General features: G+C 40.1%; 1 protein-coding gene across 1 annotated transcript in view; it reads right to left on the bottom strand.

The window, feature by feature from the left end:
• SLC23A2 (solute carrier family 23 member 2) overlaps window positions 1-22,966 on the bottom strand; it is a 147,846-nt gene that overhangs the window by 83,819 nt on the left and 41,061 nt on the right. The window contains exon 2 of the mRNA XM_060077922.1: window positions 11,301-11,554. Within this exon, the coding sequence (XP_059933905.1) occupies window positions 11,301-11,408 (108 nt within the window). The 5' untranslated portion in view covers window positions 11,409-11,554. The remainder of the gene's footprint in view (window positions 1-11,300; window positions 11,555-22,966) is intronic.

The raw sequence follows: 22,966 nt of genomic DNA on the forward strand, positions 1-22,966 counted from the left end.
GACGGAATGATCCACCTCTTGGCACCCAAGAGAGGAGACTCAAATATTCTCACAGAGCCTATTAGAAGGAGAGAAAATAAAAACTTAAGACACCCTAAGCACTTCACCCAGCCCAGAACTGGGTGGTGGAAACATCAGACTGTATTATAGGTGGGCCTTTGCCAACAGTAAGTTTAAGGTATTTATTTGGTTTTCCCTGGATGCCCTTCCAGGTTCAGAAGATACAGGAGCTACCAACACAGGAGGACTGCAGAGGCAACACATGACTTTGTCCTGGCTGTGCTTCCCCGGCTGGTGTCCTTAGGGTATGGCAGTTCTTCGAGACTCTTTGTTTTTCTGGTTCTAATTTCTTGCCAGGCTGCGTTCACCCCTTACACATTTCCTAGCTGCCTTTAAAAGCACACAAACTTGCCTAACAAGATTCCCATGGGATAAGGAGAAGATCTTTTGCTATCCTTCTACTTAATATCAACACTGATCATATGATCTAATTTCTATCAACCTTGGGGCTTTGCATGTCTCTTGTTCTTAATGTGATCTATTCATTATTCTTCCTCTATTTATGGACTTTTTCTTTTTCTCTTTATTTTCACGGGGTCTTTCTTTTATTTTGTTTAAAGACATTGTGATTTCCTCCCATAGGAGTTTTTTAAAAATCAGAACTTGTAACATTTGAGGAAGCAGTTATCTAACACAGGATGCCCAAGTGAGACCCTGAACACACACCCCACCAGCAACCCACTCGAGAGACCTTCCCCAAACCTGGTTCTGAGGAACAGCCAGCTTTGGTTCCCACTGCCCCACGTCCCTGCACTCCAGCACACCAGTCTCTAAATATCTTAACAGCCAACCTGAGGCCCAGCTTCAGACTCCAAAGCAAACAAGGAAATAAGAGCCTGCATTTTAGAGTCTAGGAAGGCCCTTACCAGCAAGTTTTTAGAAAAGCTGACTAGTGCAACCGAGGAACTGGATTTTAGATTTTATTTAATTTTAATTAACTTACATTTAAACAGCCAGATGTGGCTAGTAGCTGGTAGCACAAGAACTAGAAAACCTAGGGGTGGCACAGATCTAGAGAAAAAAACGAATACAGAGCTGCCCTATTGGTCACTCTTCAGTGTTTATGTTTTGGAAAGCCAGGAAGAAGTAAGGCCCTAGCAGGCAGTGATGCCCTGGTGTCAATGCTCTGAGACACCCACATGTGGGCATCTCCAGCAGTGAGGTCCTCAACTCTCCTTTCTTCCTATTTCAGCTCTCTCCCTGGTAGCAATATCCACCTCTTCAGATTCAGCCACCAGCCATCTTAGCCCCAAGTCTTTTTAAAAATTTATTATTATTATTATTATTATTATTATTATTGCACTCCTGCTCTCTCTCTGCTCCAGGTTCCACACCCCCAATTCCTAGAGGATCTAGGAGTTTCATCAGCATTTCAAATCCACAATTTCTCAAATGAAACCCATTATCTTCCATCTTCCCCATCCTTCAAACCTATGATTTTCCCTGGACTCCTTATTTTCTGCAAGGGTACCATCACACAACCAGTTTCCTTTATATAAATCTTAATATCACCTTTAACTCTCAGCCCTCAAAATCTCCTTGGCATCTCTTCTGTCAGCCTCACCTCCACTCCTACTGCACTTACCCATGCCTAAGACTTTGGTATCTCTCCCTGTCCTAACCTGTCCTCACCCCAATGAGTCATCCCAAAAAGAGTCTGGAGGCCTTCCAGTGGGCTCCTGTTGCACGCTATAGGAATCCCTACTGCAGTGCTCACTCTACTGTGCTGCAATTGTCTACTCACTGCTCTGGCTCACTCACTACTTGAGGGAAAAGAGTAAGTTGTAAGGTTTTATGCATAGATATGGGCCAACTCTTATACAGAATGTGTTCAATAAATACTTGCTAAATGATTACTGCAACAGATACCTGTTATGGACTGAATATTTTGTCCCCCTGTCCAGATTCATATGTTGAAGCCTTAACTCCCAACATAATTAGAAGGAAGGGCCTTTGGAAGGTAATAAGATCATAAGGGTAGAACCCTCATAATAGACTTAGTATTCTGATAAGAGGGAAAAGAGACACCAGAGCTTCTTCTCTCAGCCTTGTCAGGATCCAGTGAGAAGGCAGCTATCTACAAGCCAAGAAGAGAGCCCTCACCAAGAATCAAATCTGCTGGTACCTTGATCTTGTTCTTCCCTGACTCCAAAACTGTGAGAAATAAATGTTTGTGGCTTAAGTCACCCAGTCTATGGTAAATTGTTATAGCAGCCAGAGGTGACTAAAACAACACTTTTCTTTCTTCGTCTAATCGTGCCCTACTCCAGTTTGTTCTCAAGCACAACCTTTTGGGTTATTCCCCTGGTCAAAACTCTTGGAGAGCTTTTTATTGATAGACTAGAAACTTCCAAACCTCTTAGCAAATCATTCAGGAATCACCCGGAATCTAGGCTTCCAGCCTAATGGCTCTAACACCATTCCTCCACACCTTTCCTCTTCTATCCCTGACTTGGCTCAGGCTGATCCCTTCCTCTGCACTATCCCAACATGTTCCAACATTGCCTCCTTTCACTTCAAGGTCCATTTCAGCTGCCCCTGCGTCCAGGGCCCAACACAGCCAGGGTCCTCTCCCCACCTCAACACCTCCTGCCTCTTACCCACACCTCTCTTTGTCTAATGCAATATTTTCCATGGGAGATGTGTTTTAAAGTCAGCCAAAAAATCACCTATATTTGAAACTACCCTAGAGATTCTCTTAGGAGGACCAACCCTATAATCCAAAATACCATTTCTCAAATGCACTGAGGGGCCACATTATAGGGAAAAGAAAACAAAAACACAACCAGAACCATGAAGTCAGTCAGATGCTCACATGGACAAGTAGCTGGAAGAAACAAGACTGAGCCTCATTTTTCACCACTGTCCCACTGGAGCATCAGCTACAGCAGTTAAATCACCACCACTCCCAACTCTTTATTTCGAAGACCGTCCCCAAGAACATCTGTGAAACTCAGAAGATCAATACCCTGTACCTGCTGTTAGTGCTGCTAATGTGCAGCTCCTGCCTTGCTCACTGGCTGTGAACTCCTTGGGGACAAGAGCCTATGTGATCCAACTGATATAAACTTTACTTAATTAACACATCATGTGAGCTAGATGCTTTGGGCAAATCCCTACATCTCACCTTCCCAAAGAACCACTTGGAAAGTTCTAAAGCCACTTTCACCTCTAAGGCTATCAGAGTCTATGAAATTAGTGTGTAGACCTGTGGTCCCTGAATGAGGAATAACAAGAGACAGACACACTTCCTAAGAGCAGAGAGGCAGCAACCAAAATAATCCTACCAGTTGGGCAGCGAAAAGGGACCAGCTCTAACCTAGCCTCCTACCTCTGTCTTATCAACAAGCAAATCATTCAAAATGGTCTTCTATCTTATTTTCTAAGTTTTCTTAGGGTAACAATTTCACTAGTGATTAAATATGGGCACTACTGTTCCTCTTTTTATTGTATTAGAAAATACTTTCTAACAAAACTTTCTACAACCCCAAATTCCAACAAATGAACTATTTCTTTATAAAAATTTTTGGATAGGCTTTTGTTTTCATCTGTTTTCCTTCTTTTATTTCACCTTCCATTTTCTCATAAGCTCGAGGGAGCCCACGTTAACACACTTCTTGGCATCCCTGTTCTAAGTCATCCTGATGATTCATGTGCTGACCTTAACAGCTTATCCCCTTGATATTTCGTTCTCCTCCCACTAGCTCAATCCCATGATTCCAACTCTATTACTCCTCTTTTTCTTCTACCTTTTTAATGCCTACTTTTATAGCCCAAGACTAGAGTAAAAATTCCATAACACCCCTATATGAAACTGCTCTAGTGTTAAATTAACTTTATATTCACATTATATTTATGTCTAACTACATATTATATCCACATTCCCAGCTCCCATGTACTTGTAATCCTCGTGAAGATGGATCTGGAAATTAATGCTTTGAGGAATACTCCTTCCCAACCCCACCCCTAAATAACAATGGAGTTGGGAAAGCCCCAAAATAGGCAAGGCTAAAAACAGACAAGCCTTTTAGAATACAAGAAACATAAAGCAATGAATGGGCGGACACTGGGACCCACGAGACTCTGAGCCTGGAGGACCTCAGTCAGGCAGCTCCCATGGGAAAACAGGGACTTAAGGGTCTCCACACAAGGGGAGGACCAGAACCAGGTTCAGTGCTCAGGGGCCAGCGGGTCTCCTCACTCCTTCATGTTATGGTCTGTACCACTGGGGGAAGACAAGAAGACCTCCACCGTAAGACCAGGTTCTGGACTGGATCCAGGAAAGGAAAAGGCAAAACTATAAAGAAAAAAGTGGGGAGTGGCAGAGAGAGAGAAGAAAATCTCAAAAGAAACAAGGATTTCACACCAGATGAAAGTAGAACAATTGGAAAAATACGTTAGTACATTAGGGTCCTCAATAATTTAAATGTACAAACATTTTAAAACAAATACATACATACAAGAAATTTAGAACAAAAATAGGCAGATATAAACCAAATAGTAATTTTAGAAATAAGAAAATAATCACTGCAATAAAACTTCAACATAAACACATGACTGTACACAAAGAATAAATAAATTGTAAAATAACACTAGGGAATCCAGCCCAAAGGAAGCACTAGAAAAAGATATAAAAACCATGAGAAAGCAGTTAAAGAGAAATGGAGACAGAATGGGAGGCTCTAGTGTATAATTAATAGAAGTCCATTCAAGAATTGAGTGCAAAATACAGTTATTTTCAGATGTGCAAAGACAAAGGCAGTGACCATTCACAGTCCCTTGGTGTAGTTTAAAAGAAAAGTGAACAAAGAGGGAAGAAGAGTGCTACAAGAAACAACAGTGAACATGAAAACTGATAACATATGTTGGTGAATTTAACTGCTAACTGTGCAATATCACAATCTGAATGCTAAAATAAGCCTAAAACTCTAGGCCATAATGACAAGGCAAGTGGGTGGCTAAGGTGTACTCAAGTTTTTGTCTCTCAAGTGGAGAAGGGTGAGGGTGAATGGTCTGCTGGGCAAATGCTGCAGGAGAGACAAGTCAATACTCAGGCATGAACTTTCCTTTTCACTTTTCAAAGATGCTCTAATTTAAACTTGGAAACCTGACTTATCTCTTCCTCTAAATAATCTGTGTTGACCTTAAGTCTTCAGTATAACAGAAAATCTAGTTTCAAAATTTCACTTTACAGAAAGAAGGAAAACAAGTAACACCAGTTGTAAAATCAGTGGAACATCTCTCTGAATTCACAGAGTAAAATTCAAAATATAACTGTAAATCAGGGCAACCAATGTACTTAAAGATGCCATGTTCACATCTTTCTTACTGGGTAATGCTTCAGTGAGGCAAATTCTAGGACCATGTTTTAAGGAATCCTAGAATGGTATTCTTGACATTAACCTAATTTCCTATATTAAGGGAAAAACACCTGAAGCAAGTTCCCTCTAAAGAGCTTTTTTCTTTTTTAAACCAACACTTTAGGTAACTTTATACACATCAAGTCATAATCTTACATCTGAAAAAATATTAGCACTGAATATAATGAATGTGTGTAATCAACCTTCTCTGACTGATATAACTTGTCCAGGTAAAATACCTCTATCTTGGATGCTACTGCCATAATACAAGTCATGGACACTTGGGTTCCAAATAATGAATGTCATTCATTCATTCTTCGACCTTGAAATACAAGTCTGAAGTCGGGTCACAGGTTATTCCACAAAAACACATTTTTGGAGATAAAATTAAGCCTTCAACATCCTCCAGTACACAGTAAGCACTGGGCCAGTTTTACAATATTCACAGCAAGGCATGCTTCCTTCTTTGAGTTAATCCCATCAGGTGACTCTAGGCAGAGCCAAAACCACTGTCAGCCAACAGGGTTCCCAAAGCCTCTCTCCCGTGACAAGCATTTGGTTTTCAAATGCCTTAACCTTTGCTGAAAACAGGAGTATTAAAGCTAATCCTAGACTGAGCTCTGCCCACCAGAGCAACAGTCAGCTCTACCCACCACCAGTCCCTCCCATCAGGAAACTTACACAAACTTCTTAGATAGCCTCATCCACCAGAGGGCAGAGAGCAGAAGCAAGAAGAACTACCATCCTGCAGCCTGTGGAACAAAAACCACATTCACAGAAAGATAGACAACATGAAAAGGCAGAGGGCTATGTACCAGATGAAGGAACAAGATAAAACCCCAGAAAAACAACTAAATGAAGTGGAGATAGGCAACCTTCCAGAAAAAGAATTCAGAATAATGATAGTGAAGATGATCCAGGACCTTGGAAAAAGAATGGAGGAAAAGATCGAGAAGATGCAAGAAATATTTAACAAAGACCTAGAAGAACTAAAGAACAAACACACAGAGATGAACAATACAATAACTGAAATGAAAACTACACTAGAAGGAATAAAGGGCAGAATAACTGAGGCAGAAGAACGGATAAGTGACCTGGAAGACAGAGTGGAGGAATTCACTGCTGCAGAACAGAATAAAGAAAAAAGAATGAAAAGAAATAAAGACAGCCTAAGAGAGCTCTGGGACAACATTAAATGCAACAATATTCACATTGTAAGGGTCCCAGAAGGAGAAGAGAGAGAGAAAGGACCAGAGAAAATATCTGAAGAGATTATAGACGAAAACTTCCCTGACATGGGAAAGGAAATAGCCACCCAAGTCCAGGAAGCTCAGTGAGTCCCATACAGGATAAACCCAAGGAGAAACACACCGAGACACATAGTAATCAAATTGGCAAAAATTAAAGACAAAGAAAAATTATTAAAAGCAGCAAGGGAAAAATGACAAATAACATACAAGGGAACTCCCATAAGGTTAACAGCTGATTTCTCAGCACAAACTCTACAAGCCAGAAGGGAGTGGCATGATATACTTAAAGTGATGAAAGGGAAGAACCTACAACCAAGATTACTCTACCCGGCAAGGATCTCATTCAGATTCGATGGAGAAATCAAAAGCTTTACAGACAAGCAAAAGCTAAGAGAATTCAACACCACCAAACCAGCTCTACAACAAATGCTAAAGGAACTTCTCTAAGTGGGAAACACAAGAGAAGAAAAGCACCTACAAAAACAAACCCAAAACAATTAAGAAAATGGTCATAGGAACATACATATTGATAATTACCATAAACGTGATTAAATGCTCCAACCAAAAGAAACAGGCTTGCTGAATGGATACAAAAACAAGACCCATCTATATGCTGTCTACAAAAGACCCACTTCAGACCTAGGGATACTTACAGACTGAAAGTGAGGCGATGGAAAAAGATATTCAATGCAAATGGAAAGCAAAAGAAAGCTGGAGTAGCAAAACTCATATCAGATAAAACAGACTTTAAAATAAAGAATTTTACAAGAGACAAGGAAGGTCACTATATAATGATCAAGGGATCAATCCAAGGAGAAGATACAACAATTATAAATTTATATGCACCCAACATAGCAGCACCTCAATACATAAGGCAACTGCTAACAGCTATAAAAGAGGAAATCAACAGTAACACAGTAATAGTGGGGAACTTTAACACCTCACTTCCACCAATGGACAGATCATCCAAACAGAAAATTAATAAGGAAACACCAGCTTTAAATGACACAAAAGACCAGATAGATTTAATTAATATTTATAGGACATTCCATCCAAAAACAGCAGATTACACTTTCTTCTCAAGTGCGCATGGAACATTCTCCAGGATACATCACATCCTGGGTCACAAATCAAGCCTCAGTAAATTTAAGAAAATTGAAATCATATCAAGCATCTTTTCTGACCACAACACTATGAGATTAGAAATCAATTACAGGGAAAAAAACGTAAAAAGCACAAACACATGGAGGCTAAACAATACGTTATTAAATAACCAAGAGATCACTGAAGAAATCAAAGAGGAAATCAAAAAATACCTAGAAACAAATGACAATAAAAACATGATGATCCAAAACCTATGGGATGCACCAAAAGCAGTTCTAACAGGGAAGTTTATAGCTATACAAGCCTACCTCAAGAAACAAGAAAAATCTCAAATAAACAATCTAACATTACACCTAAATGAACTAGAGAAAGAAGAACAAACAAAATCCAAAGTTAGCAGAAGGAAAGGAATCATAAAGATCAGAGCAGAAATAAATGAAATAGAAACAAAGAAAACAATAGCAAAGATCAATAAAACTAAAAGCTGGTTCTTTGAGAAGATCAACAAAATTGATAAACCATTAGCCAAGCTCATCAAGAAAAAGAGGGAGAGGACTCAAATCAATAAAATTAGAAATGAAAAAGGAGAAGTTACAACAGACACCGCAGAAATACAAAGCATAATAAGAGACGACTACAACCAACTCTATGCCAATAAAATGGACACCCTGGAAGAAATGGACAAATTCGTAGAAAAGTATAACCTTCCAAGACTGAACCAGGAAGAAACAGAAAATATGAACAGACCAATCACAAGTAATGAAATTGAAACTGTGATTAAAAATCTTCCAACAAACAAATTCCAGGACCAGATGGCTTCAGAGGTGAATTCTATCAAACATTTAGAGAAGAGCTAACACCCATCCTTCTAAAACTCTTCCAAAAAATTGCAGAGGAAGGAACACTCCCGAACTCATTCTATGAGGCCACCATCACCCTGATACCCAAACCAGACAAAGATACTACAAAAAAAATTACAGACTAATATCACTGATGAACATAGATGCAAAAATCCTCAACAAAATACTAGTAAACAGAATTCAACAACACATTAAAAGGATCATACACCATGATCACGTGGGATTTATCCCAGGAATGCAAGGATACTTCAATATACACAAGTCTATCAATGTGATACACCATATTAACAAATTGAAGAATAAAAACCATAAGATCATCTCAATAGAGGCAGAAAAATCTTTTGACAAAATTCAACACCATTTATGATAAAAACTCTCCAGAAAGTGGGCATAGAGGGAACCTACCTCAACATAATAAAGGCCATATATGAAAAACCCATGGCAAACATCATTCTCAATGGTGAAAAACTGAAAGCATTTCCTCTAAGATCAGGAAGGAGACAAGGATGTCCACTCTCACCACTATTATTCAACATAGTTTTGGAAGTCCCAGCCACGGCAATCAGAGAAGAAAAAGAAATAAAAGGAATACAAACTGGAAAAGAAGAAGTAAAACTGTCACTGTTTGCAGATGACATGATACTATATATAGAGAATCCTAAAAATGCCACCAGAAAACTACTAGAGCTAATCAATGAATTTGGTAAAGTTGCAGGATACAAAATTAATGCACAGAAATCTCTTGCATTCCTGTACACTAATTTTGAGAAATCTGAAAGAGAAATTGAGGAAACACTCACATTTACCATTGCAACAAGAAGAATAAAATACCTAGGAATAAACCTACCTAGGGAGACAAAAGGCCTGCATGCAGAAAACTATAAGACACTGATGAAAGAAATTAAAGATAATACCAACAGATGGAGAGATACACCATGTTCTTGGATTGGAAGAATCAATATTGTGAAAATGACTATACTACCCAAAGCAATCTACAGATTCAATGCAATCCCTATCAAATTACCAATGGCATTTTTTCAGAACTAGAACAAATAACCTTAAATTTTGTATGGAGGCAAAAAAGAGCCTGAATAGCCAAAGCAGTCTTGAGGGAAAAAAACGGAGCTGGAGGAATCAGACTCCCTGACTTCAGACTATACTACAAAGCTACAGTAATCAAGACAATATGGTACTGGCACAAAAACAGAAACACAGATCAATGGAACAAGATAGAAAGCCCAGAGATAAACCCACGCACCTATGGTCAACGAATCTATGACAAAGGAGGCAAAGATAAACAATGGAGAAAAGACAGTCTCTTCAATAAGTGGTGCTGGGAAACTGGACAGCTACATGTCAAAGAATGAAATTAGAACACTAACACCATACACAAAAGTAAACTCAAAATGGATTCAAGACCTAAATGTAAGACCGGACACTATAAAACTCTTAGAGGAAAACATAGGAAGAACACTCTTTGACATAAATCATAGCAAGATCTTTTATGATCCACCTCCTAGAGTAATGGAAATAAAAACAAAAATAACAAATGGGACCTAATGAAACTTAAAAGCTTTTGCAAAGCAAAGGAAACCATAAACAAGATGAAAAGACAAGCCTCAGAATGGGAGAAAATATTTGCAAATGAATCAACAGACAAAGGATTAATCTCCAAAATATATAAACAGCTCATGCAGCTCAATATTAAAGAAACAAACAACCCAATCCAAAAATGGCCAGAAGACCTAAATAGACATTTCTCCCAAGAAGACATAGAGATAGCCAAGAAGCACATGAAAAGCTGCTCAACATCACTAATTATTAGAGAAATGCAAATCAAAACTACAATGAGGTATCACCTCACACCAGTCAGAATTGGCATCATCAGAAAATCTACAGACAACAAATGCTGGAGAGGGTGTGGAGCAAAGGGAACACTCTTGCACTGTTGGTGGGAATGTAAATTGATACAGCCACTATGGAGAACAGTATGGAGGTTCCTTAAAAAACTAAAAATAGAATTAGCATATGATCCAGCAATCCCTCTCCTGGGCATATACCCAGGGAAAACCATAATTCAAAAAGACACATGCACCCAAATGTTCATTGCAGCACTATCTACAATAGCCAGGTCATGGAAGCAACCTAAATGCCCATGGACAGACGAATGGATAAAGAAGTTGTGGTACATATATACAATGGAATATTACTCAGTCATAAAAAGGAACGAAATTGAGTCATTAGTTGAGACGTGGATGGATCTAGAGACTGTCATACAGAGTGAAGTAAGTCAGAAAGAGAAAAACAAATATCGTATGTTAACACAGGTATGTGGAACCCAGAAAAATGGTACAGATGAGCCAGTTTGCAGGGCAGAAGTTGAGACACAAATGTAGAGAACAAACGTATGTACACCAAGGGGGGAAAGCTGCGGTGGGGTGGGGATGATGTGCTGAATTGGTCGATTGGGATTGACATGTATATACTGATGTGTATAAAACTGATGACTAATAAGAACCTGCTATATAAAACAAAACAAAACAAAACAAAAAAGGAAACTAATACTAAACTTTCTTTGGGTTAAAAAAAAAAAAAAGCTAATCCTAGTCAAGCAGAAACTACTTTAGAGTGACTTAAGAAGAAAGGAAGACAGGAAATGCTGTTACCGGAAGAGTAAAGAAAGCCGGGTGCTTCGCTTCATCTTCATATTTGCCTTCAGTTGAACTTCCAGCCTCCATGGATTTGGATGTAGTGTTCTTACCAATACCCATCATTAAGAGAAAACACGTAGCTTGGCCTTTGGACTGAAGTGGCTGGAAGTTAAGGCCTGTTCACACAAGGAGCCCAGGATCAGAGTCAGCTCTTCCAGTGCCGATTCTCAGGCAGAGATGAGCCCCACAAGTGCCATCTCTCAGCACACCTAGAAAAAGAGAAAGCAGCCAAATCACATCAAGCACACAAACAGCACAGGACACATGGACACTGTGTTTCCTGCATGGGAAAAGTCGAAGTACAAATTATATCCAAACACCAAAAAAACTTATTACACTTTTCAAGTCCCCATCCACCATCATTTATAGTCACTCAGATTCTGAATCACCTTTTGGAGGGGGGGGGGGACCACCAAACTGAACCACCAAAAATATTAGAATATTAGGGAGAAAAAATAGCAGAGGGATTTTTTTGACATGCATTATGGTATCTATCTTATAGCCCAGCACTATCCAATAGAACTTTCTGCAATGATGGAAATGTTCTACATCTGCCTTGTCCAATACAATCATCACTAGTCACTGGCTACTGAGCACTTGAAATGTGACTAGTGCAATAGAGAAACTGAACCTTTAAACTGTATCAAATTTAAGTTTAAATAGCCACTTGTGGCTGGTGGCAATCGTACTAGACAGTTCAGTTATAGCCAATTTACTACGATTGTATGGATATTAAAATAATTCTGAATTTCCTACAGGTGCCCAATTAAAGGCTGGGAAGACACTGAAAAGCACAAAAAAGAGGAGACAAAACCAACCTAGGATTAAATGGCCATACAGAATTCCAGGAAGGTGGCAAGGTGAGCTTCAATGGGCTAGAATGCCATACAAAAAACAGAACCGAAACATTCAATATCAAATCAAATGACAACATAAACCTAAAAAAGTAATCCAACCCCCAAAAAGGGGGTTGGGGAAGTAAAGTGGCAAGAGATAAGAAAGGGGGAGGAGAATCAAGACCCAAGGTGGATCTGACATGCTCGGAGAATCTTAGAGAATCTGGACAACACTCCAAACTACGAGAAAATCCAAGTAAAAGTCAAAGGCAGGAAGCTACTGAAACAATCCCACGCAGCTAAGTTTCACTGAAGCAGAAAATATTAAAAACTCAATTTCAAACAACAGAAGTATGACTTGAACAATAAAAGAGATCCACCAAAAGATTAAAAAGCATTTGGAGAATTTGGGTTAAAAAAAGAGAGGGCACAGGGACTTCCCTGGTGATGCAGTGGTTGGGAGTCCGCCTGCCAATGCCTGGGACACAGGTTCAAGTCCTGGTCCGGGAAGATCCCACATGCCACGGAGCAACTAAACCCATGAGCCACAGCTACCGAGCCTGCGCTCTGGAGTCCATGAGCCACAACTACTGAAGCCCGCATGCCACAGCTGCTGAGGCCCATGCACCCAGAGCCCATGCTCCCAATGGGAGAAACCACCACAATGAGAAGCCCGCGCACCGCAGCGAGGAGTAGCCCCTGCACGCAGCAACAAAGACCCAACACAGCCAAAAATAAATAAATAAATTTATTTATTTTAAAAAAAGAGAGAGGGCACAAAAGATCCCTTCCAGGATTGGCACACGTACAATCAAACATGCCTAGGTGTTTCTACTTTTTTTGGGGGGGGGGCCTGCAGCACAGCTTGCGGGATCTTAGTTCCCTGACCAGGAATTTAACCTGCACCCTTGGCAGTGAAAGCACACAGTCTTAGCCACGGGACTGCCAGGGAATTCCCTAAGATAAAGAAAAAAATACCACAAGCATGTACGGGTGAGAAGGGACAGAAAACGTTCACTGGCACTCAGATTAGAACAATGTTAGACCTTAGCACCAATTAATTTCCCACAAGGAATGAATAACCCAGACAAGCTGTCCTGCAAATGTGAAGGCAAACCTACAAGAAGTTTGGAAAGACAAGTAGGAAAACTTCTGTTCAAGGAATTCTCTTATGGACACTTCATTCAACAAATACTTTAGATGAGCCAGGGGAAAAACTGAGATAGAAACAAATAAAAAAAGAGAAAGAATTAACAAAATTTGAAAATTCAATAGTTAGAGGGCAAAAAGGAAAAAGTAAAAGAAATAGTTGCCAGAATATCAAGTTGCCTCTATAGAATCGAGCTAGGTGCACACACCAAAATTTTTTGAGGTGGCTCTTTTGGTTTAAATGTTCATGCACATTTTGCATTCTTGTTCACATTATATACATGTCTCTTTAAAGTAGCAGCTCTCAACGAGGAGTGATTTTTTTCCTCCAGGGGACATTTGGCAATGTCTGGAGGCATTTTTGGTCGTCACAACTCGGGGGAGAGCTGCTAGTGTCTAATAAGTGGAGGCCAGGAGTGCTGCTAAACATACACACGACAGACAGCAATTTTTTGTTATATTTGATGCAAATATCTTATCCCAGCTCTCTGTCTACTCATGAATTTTGTGAATTATCTTTTAAAACTGTTTTTATTTTTATGTAATCAAATCCATTAATCTTCTACATTGTGATTTAGCCACTGCCATCCATCAGCTTCCCAAGATCTGAAAAAGAAAAAAGATACAGTGTGACAGCAAACATACCTAAATATAAAATCTGCCTGAAGTAGCCCTGACATTTTTACCTTGACCAAGAGCTTGTGTTTTCCAGAAGACAGGAAAAGCAAAGAGGATGGTGAAATTGTTAGATCTTTACAAGACCACTTGCCTTACAGTCACATTCAGAGGGACCAATAAGGTCTTTGCTATACATCCAGCCCCACTGCCATTAGGATGCCAGCAGACCCACGTTAACTTTAGGGAAAATGACAGGACTTTAATGTAGACTACATTTATTCTACTAGGTTAATTTTATCTTCATGTTTGTTTCAGATGTGTACATCTATTGCAGTAGCCAACCCTCCCCACTGCTCCCCATCACCAGGAACAGAGGGGGACCAATTCCATCCTGACAAGACCACTTTTCGTCAAGTACTCTGTACTCCATTTCCCTACCAAATGTTTAACCGACCCTCACAAACTATACTAAGGGGGCCCATCCACTCCCTTTGCCTGTCTCTTACCGAACAGCAGCCTTCAGAGACTCCTGAAGATACAGACCCAAATGAGCATGAAAGGTTTTGGGGCCAAAGAAAGTACAGGGCAGGAAGTTTTGAGAAAGGCTTTGGGGCAGAGGGCTGCAAAGCCTGGGAAGGGTGGACAAATGGAGGGAAGAAGAAGAGGAAGAAAGGGAGAAGATAGTGAACGCTGAAAACAAAAACGTATCCTTTTAAGTTCCAAAATGACAGAGTATTCAACAGCCAAGTACTCAAGACTGATGAAGACAGCCTGAAGGCCAGAAACCACGCATCAACCTGAGATCAGAGTGTCTTATGCACAGACCTGAACTTTTGTGTGGGGAAATGCCAAGGCCCAAAGGCAAGCACAGCAAAAGATTTTAAAAGGTGGAGTTTAGGGTCTGTGTTAGAATTTGTGGTAAAACAAAAGGCAAAATCTCCCAGGGAACCTGACACCAGGGGAAGTTTGTCCTCCCACAGTGCCCAGTGACGCCACTTCCTACTCCTTGCAAAAGAAAGAGAATAAGCAAAGCCACTGCTATCTTGCCCCTGACCACATGACAAGGGGGAAGGAGGCGCTGGGGGATAAAAGATCAGATTCACAAATAACGAAAACAATAATAATGACAGCAGTTTTCCAGCTAAGCACCTATGTATGCCAGACACATCTCTTACATCTCATTATATAAATGGCAATTATTTCTCCCTAGTAAGCATAGTATTATTACTTGATAGGCACACTAACTCCACAAAAGTGGAAACTGAGCTTCACAGAAGTTAAGTAACTTGCCAAAGGACACACAGCTATAAGCAGTGCAGCAGCAGGATTCAAACTTAAATCAGTATTCCTGTCCTAACAATGTCTGTACAAACAAGACATAAAACTATCCTCAGTTTACAGCCAACCTCCCTGAGTGAATAAGGTCCAGGCCAGCTGGCCTTAAACATTGTCTTCAGGATACTTTCTGTCCTCCTTGTGATTTCTGAGGGAGGTCCGAGGGGCAGAAATGGCCAAGCTCCTTCTCCAGGGCTAAAGCCTGCTCCCCTCAGACCAGGAACCCCCGAATCTGCGCACTTCTGGCCACTCCATGGCATGAGCCATCATCTCAACAGCACAACAGCCTCGTCTCAGTTTCTTGTTCCATCTTGATAGCTCTACTGCAGCGGGCACGGCCATGCTACAGAAACTACCATACCCTTTGATGGTATCCTAATTAGCCAGAGAATGACACCCAAATTCCTTAACAAGGCTGCAGGTCCACTGTGAAGCCTATGGTGAAATTTGCCCTCGCTGTGCTGTAGTTTCCATCTTTCAGTTCCTTGAAGGTTTTGGGTTCTCCTCTAGCCCTCAGGCCGTTGCACATGCTGTCCCTCCAAAATAGGCACCGTTCATCTCGCCTCTTTCCCTTGGGGTAACTCCCATCAGTGCTGCCTCTGATCACCACACCTCATCATGGCGTCTGGGAACCATAAAGATGGTTATGATACAACAAGATAATGTCTACCTGCTCAGCCAGACAGGTGCAGAACAAGAGGCATTATCCCCAGTGCCTAACTTGTCACCTGTATTAAAGGCTCCCCAAAATATGTAGAACGAATAAATGATGCTTAAAAATATAATAATAAAGGTACTTCATATAATGTAACAGTCATTCTTGCTTAATACTCTTTCTTAATCTTGGAAAAGGAAAGTAACAGCCAATATCAAACTTATCTGTGATACAACAGATACATTAATGTCAAGGACAAGCCAGGTTGTCGACATCACTGCTATCATTCAACTAACAGAGAAAGATGAGGAGAAATATTTGAAAGGAAAAGAGTGAATCATAGCCATATTAAGAGATATGAAAACTGTAGAGAATCTTTGCATAGATGGCTAGACACAAACACATGAGCAAGGCTCCTTCAGTGCTGACTGATTCTAACATTTCCCAGTTGCCAGCAATAAGCATCTAGATCAGAAGCTAGCAAATCATTGCCTGGCCTGGTTTGGTGTGGTCCCCAGCTATGAATGATTTTTACATTTTTAAAAGGTTGTAAACAACACCAAGGAAGAAGAACGTATGACAGAGGCCATCTGGCCCACGAAACCTAAGATATTTACAGAAAAGTCTGCTGACTCCAAAGGTAAGAGGATGAAGGAATCCTGTTTAGAATGGTAATAACAGCATTAAATACTTAATAAATTTAACAAAAATGAGCATGACCTTTACAAATAAAGCTATAAACTATTATTAAGAGCCATAAAATAACCAGAAAAACAGACAATATTCTTGGATAAGAGAGCTACTATAAGGGTATACATTCTCCTACAAACATAAAGTATATAAATTTAATAAAAATCAATTAATACCTTAAAGGGGGAGAAAAGGGGGCTTGCTAAAATTCCTGCGGAAGAATAAGCAAAAGTAGCCACAAATATTTGAAAAAAGAATAGGAAGAACATGTTCTATCAGAAAGGGACCCTAAAGTTGTAGTAAACAGAGGAGTTCAACTTAGGTATAAAAAGAGACAAATAGGTCACACAACAGAAAACCCACAAAGTGACAAATATATGATGTGGGAAGCATTTAAATCTTAAAACAAAGTATGGATTTTTCAATACAACATGCCAAGACAACTGGTTCACTATTAATAAAATCCAGAAAAGTAATAAAGCCACTAAATGACTATATAATGTTAGGGTGGGGGACTCCTTTTTTAGTATATCATTAAAGATGAAAAAGAGATGGGGGCTGATAGATTTTTACAATATAAATTTTTTTAGATTTCTGTATGGACAAAAATCCAACAAAATCAAAAGGCAAAATATAATACAGGTAAGATAATGTGTTGATATCTTTACTATCTGAAGAGCTCTTGCAAACCAATAAACAGAAAACAAAAATCCTTACTATAAAAATGGGCAAGACACATAAGCTTCTAATCCTCAGTCTCCCACAAAAACAAATAGAAAAATAAATGTTCGATCCTTGTTTAAAATCAAAAGTACATTGAAATGAGGTATACTTTTTTTAACCTACATCAGTTATTTATAATACCCTTATTGTACAGTGTTAGAGAAATAGACGAACACTCCTAATGAAATATAAATTTGCTAATAAGAAGGTAATTTGGTTATATGTATCAAGAATTATAAATATTCATATTCACTTCTAATATGTCCTGAGGAAATGCTACTTCTAGGAATGTATTTTAAGGTAATAATTAGGACATATAAAGATTTAGCTACAAAATTGTGCATGTTAACATTGTTAATAAGACCAAAAATGAAGAAAAATCTAATATCCAACACTAGGGAATTGAATGGTAAAACTACGGTATGTTCATACAAAGGAATGCCATTGCAGCCATTAAAAAGATGGCACACGGACTTCCCTGGTGGTGCAGTGATTAAGAATCCGCCTGCCAATGCAGGGGACACGGGTTTGAGCCCTGGTCCGGGAAGGTCCCACGTGCCGTGGAGCAACTAAGCCCGTGAGCCACAAGTACTGAGCCGGCGCACCCTAGAGCCCGTGCTACACAACAAGAGAAGCCACCAGAAGGAGAAGCCCATGCACGGTAACAAAGAGTAGCCCCCACTCGCAGCAATAAGAGAAAGCCCACGTACAGCAACAAAGACCCAGCGCAGCCAAAAATAAATAAATAAATAAATAAATAAATAAATAAATAAATAATTTTTTTAAAAAGATGGCACAGAAATATTTATTGACGTGGGAAAATGTTGGCCCTATGTTATATAAGGAAACAGGTGTTTTTTTTTTCTAAAGTATAATATTATACTAAAGGAAATAAGCCAGTCACAGAAGGACAAACACGACATGATTCCACTTATGTGAGGTATCTGGAACAGTCACTCATAGAAGCAGAAAGTAGAATGGTGGTTGCCAGGGGCTGGCAGGGAGGGGGAAGTGGGGAGTTGCTTTTCAGCAGGTATAAAGTTTATTAAGCAAGATGAGTAAGTTCTAGAGATCTGCTGTACAACATCATGCCTATAGTTAACAATACTGTATTGTTCACTTAAAAGTTTGTTAAGGGCTTCCCTGGTGGCACAGTGGCTGAGAGTCTGCCTGCCGATGCAGGGGACACGGGTTCGTGCCCCGGTCCGGGAAGATCCCACATGCCGCGGAGCGGCTGGGCCCGTGAGCCATGGCCGCTGAGCCTGCGCATCCAGAGCCTGTGCTCCGCAACGGGAGAGGCCACAACAGTGAGAGGCCCGCGTACCGCAAAAAAAAAAAAAAAAAAAAAGTTTGTTAAGAGGGTAGATCTCAGTAATAATAAATAATAATAATAAAAGATATCAATTTTCTAAAATAATGCAGTGAAAAGAATTAAAGGAAATTTATACAATGAAAAAAGCACTATGTACAGCAATAACCCACTGTGTATGGATAAGTGTGCCACACACATATACACACCAAAATGTTAACCAAAATGTTGACTGGTGGGACAGCAAAGGACTTATCTTTTTCCTTTTATTCCTCTATTTTTCCTGAAGTTATTTACCCAACAATGAACGCTATGCTCTCTTTCTCCCCCAAGAGCCACATCAGCACCCAGATCAAATCCAGACAAGTGATCAGTTCGCCTTAACAAGGGGATACAAAGCCATTCAGTCCTTTCTGTTGAGAGATCAGGACACAACTCTATAATTGCAAAGTGGTGTGGAGTAAACTTCTCATGTTTAAAGTTGTAAAGTAATTTTTGTTGTCAGAGAATGGAGAAAAGCCAAGGCTTTGTAAATTATACTTAGCAAGGAGGGAACTAACAATGAAAGAGGCGTATCAATAGCCAAGGCTGCCCCAAGAAGTGATCCTCAACTTTGACTCTACGTTGGAACCACCTAAGAACTTTAAAAATACTCTCTACCCACCCAGAAAGTCTACTGAATTGGACTGTATAGCCTGAGCATTTAGATTTTATAAAACTCTCCTGCAGCCAGAGTTAAAACTCCCTACCTTAGAGCAAGGAAGAAATCACTGAAGATTCAAAAAATAATAAATCAACCTCAATAAATGTAAGCCTCACAGGGTGGGAAAATAGCAATTTGGGAAATTCTGCTATGAGCAAATAGAAAAGGAAAATATTCAGGTCTTTAACAAATCTTTCAGTTCCCTAAAGATTGAGCCACCAGCTCTCTAGCCACCGATAATCATGCACAAATGCAGAATAACAATTCTTAATCAGTGTTTGTTTCATCAGCTATTCAGCCAGAGATCCATTTCTTTCTCTTTTTTTAAAATAAATTTATTTATTTATTCACTTATTTAATTTTTGGCTGCATTGGGTCTTCGCTGCTGCACGCGGGTTTTCTCTAGCTGCTAAGAGCAGGGGCTACTCTTTGTTGTGGTGTGCAGGCCTCCCATTGTAGTGGCCTCTCCCATTGCAGAGCACGGGCTCCAGGCACACAGGCCTCAGCAGTTGTGGCACACGGGCTTCAGCAGTTGTGGCTCGTGGGCTCCAGAGCGCCGCAGGCTCCATAGTTGTGGCACATGGGCCTAGCTGCTCTGCGGCATGCGGGATCTTCCCGGACCAGGGATCGAACCCGTGTCCCCTGCATTGGCAGGCGGATTCTTAACATCTGCACCACCAGGGAAGCCCCAGTGATCATTTCTTTTGCATTGAATTTTTTTATCTGACCATTTTTCCCCTGTCAGCGTCAACTCTTTCAACTGTGGCTTACCATGGCCACGTGACTTGAAAGTATGATGGTACTACCCAAACAGTGGACTTAAAGGCCAAACTGCTCCTGGAATATAATACCAACATCTTTTGTGTTTCTTGGAAGCACAACCAAATGCTAAGAAAACGTGTCTTCCCAGCATCAGCACCTAGTAGTCCCTAGTACACAACATACAAAACACTCTATGGCTGAATGAATTAATCACTAAGAGTCCTCTGAAGGATAGAATCCCCCTGTGTACACTTCATCTTTATATTCCAGTTCATAAAACAGAACTCAACAAATGCTGATGAGATCCACATTTACCCCAAATAGACAGCACTGAATGAATACTACATTGAAAATATAACTGCAAAGCAAATCCATCATTTGATCTGGATACAAAAACCTACAGTTCTCCAAAATGATAAAGAATAAGAAAAAAAAGAATAGAGAAGGACTTCCCTGGTGGCACAGTGGTTAAGACTCCGTGCTCCCAATGTAGGGGACCTGGGTTCAATCCCTGGTCAGGGAACTAGATCCCACATGCATGCCACAACTAAGGAGCAGTGAGCCACAACTAAGACCCAGCACAACCAAGTAAATTAAAAAATTTAAAAAGGAATAGAGAGAATAAGAATCAATGGTTCATGTACCTAAGACTTAACTGGGAATCTTATTCAACATGCAGATTTCTTCCACACATATAGTGGCAGAAAAATATTCAAAGCTGTTTTTATTATAACAGTCCCAAACTCAAGACACAGAAACATCCATCAACAGGCAAATGGATAAACAAAACATGGTGGGTCCATACAAAGGGATACTAAGCAATTAAAAGGAAGCAACTACTGATACACCTAATAACATGGAGAAATTGCACAGACACAACGTTGAGTGAAAGAAGCCAGACACAAGACATGCTGCCTGAATCCCTATAGACAAAACTAATCTTCGGTGGCAGGAAACAGTTAGTGGTGACCTACAACAGCAAAGATGGGAAGGAGGGACTCCAGAGGCAGAGGAAGGAACCTATGGAGTGACAGAAATGTTCCATAACTTAGCTATGATTCTGGTGGCTCCATTTGTATGTATATTTATTTACTGTATGTAAACTATGGCTCAGTAAAGTTAATTTTCGAAGAAAAAGATTTTTAACTCCCATAATCCCACCAGCTTTAAAAAATGTCTCCTCCCCCAAATTCTGATTCCACAGACCTACATCGAAATCTGGGACTTACATTTTTAACAAATGCACAAATGTTCTGATGCCAGTGGTCCTCAGATCAACACCTCTGGATGGGCAACCTGGGGTGGGATAAAGCTATTTTCCCCACTTGCAGAAATCTATCTAGACAGGTGAGAGTATATGACCACGAAAGAAAACTCTGGGATAAGGAAACTCAAAACCTCAACTTGCCAAGTGGTAGTCTGGTCCTTCCCAAGATACAAACAAGAACTTTCAGAGCTGGCCAGGTTCAATGATAAAGCACATTTTAAAAGTCAATTTGTAGCTCTCTGCTTAAATCCGATCATTAGGGGATTACAGTTGAACTGTGGCTGCTCCATTAAATTCTGTTAAGTGTTAACATTTGACCTAAATGCTTTTAATTCAAGCCAAAAGAAAGATTACTGGAACAAATATCCTCAACTTGTACGTGATCAAACTTCCTTTAAATATAATGACTTAAATCATTGCCTAACATACAGTCTTGCTTTAGGGGGTTCAGAATTCTGACATTGACCCTGGCTAGCTATCATTATTCCATTTAAACAGTAATGAAATGAACCTGTAAGAAGTGGTTATCATTTGACCTTGTGATTACAGTTATGGTGTAACTGGGGTGGGGGTGGGGGAATCATACTACAGCCTTTTCCAAAACACTCTTAGAACCCTTGCTCTTATTCTTCAAACTGCAAGTCACCACCCACTAGTGGGCCATGAAACCAACTGGATCTCAACCAGAATTTGCAGAACAATGAAATTTATCAGAATAAAGAAAATTCAGAGCACATCTCACAAGGTAAGGGTAACCCAGAGTTTCAAGGTAAAAACTGTGGGTCAGTCAAAAAGAGCCTAAAAGTCACTGATATAAACTAAAGTTCTGCCCAGTGACACAAAAGGCGTATTTCAAGCGCCCAATTTAAATCAGGTTATTTGCTGAACTTTAACATACAGAAATAATGTGCCAAAGTGGTACAAGATGATGACACTGATTAACAAAATATCATAACATCCCCTTGCCACAAGGATGGAGAGAGCACCCAGAATCATGGCCCTTTCTTTAAAAATCTATCAGAGCCCTAAACCAAACCACCTCAGTGACTGCAATCAAGACAGGCTCTGTTGCACCCCAATGAGCTATGTAAGCTTCTGTCACTGTCTTGGTTTGTCAATTTGTTCCCTTAAGAAGAAGGGACTTTTAAAAAGTTAGATAAAACCTGATTTCTGAATGGGAGTCAGGGTTGGTTGTCAGGTTTTATCTCAGAAACCACCTGCTGAGAACCTCAGGAGCCCCTGGGCCTATGAGGCGCCCAGGGCACAATCCCACAGGCAAAGCGGAAGGGAAAAGGCCCCAGGATGAATGCTGCTCAAATACTTAGGAATCACCTAAAAATATAGTCAGGGTCCTCAACAGTGGGCCAGGGAGGATGCAGAGCCACTGGATAGACACGGCAAATATTCCTGGAACATCCGTGGGGTGAGGTGAGCAGGGAAGATCATTCCTAATTGAAAGCAAATAGTTTTGGAGCATAAGATGACATACCTAACTGATAAAATGATGGAAGATGTTAAAGAATATGTTCTGCCTGCAGAAGACACCTTCAGTCTCTTCCGGAGACTTGGCCTGG

This window comes from Mesoplodon densirostris, chromosome 16, assembly GCF_025265405.1.
Source record: "Mesoplodon densirostris isolate mMesDen1 chromosome 16, mMesDen1 primary haplotype, whole genome shotgun sequence".
Lineage (NCBI taxonomy): Eukaryota > Metazoa > Chordata > Mammalia > Artiodactyla > Ziphiidae > Mesoplodon > Mesoplodon densirostris.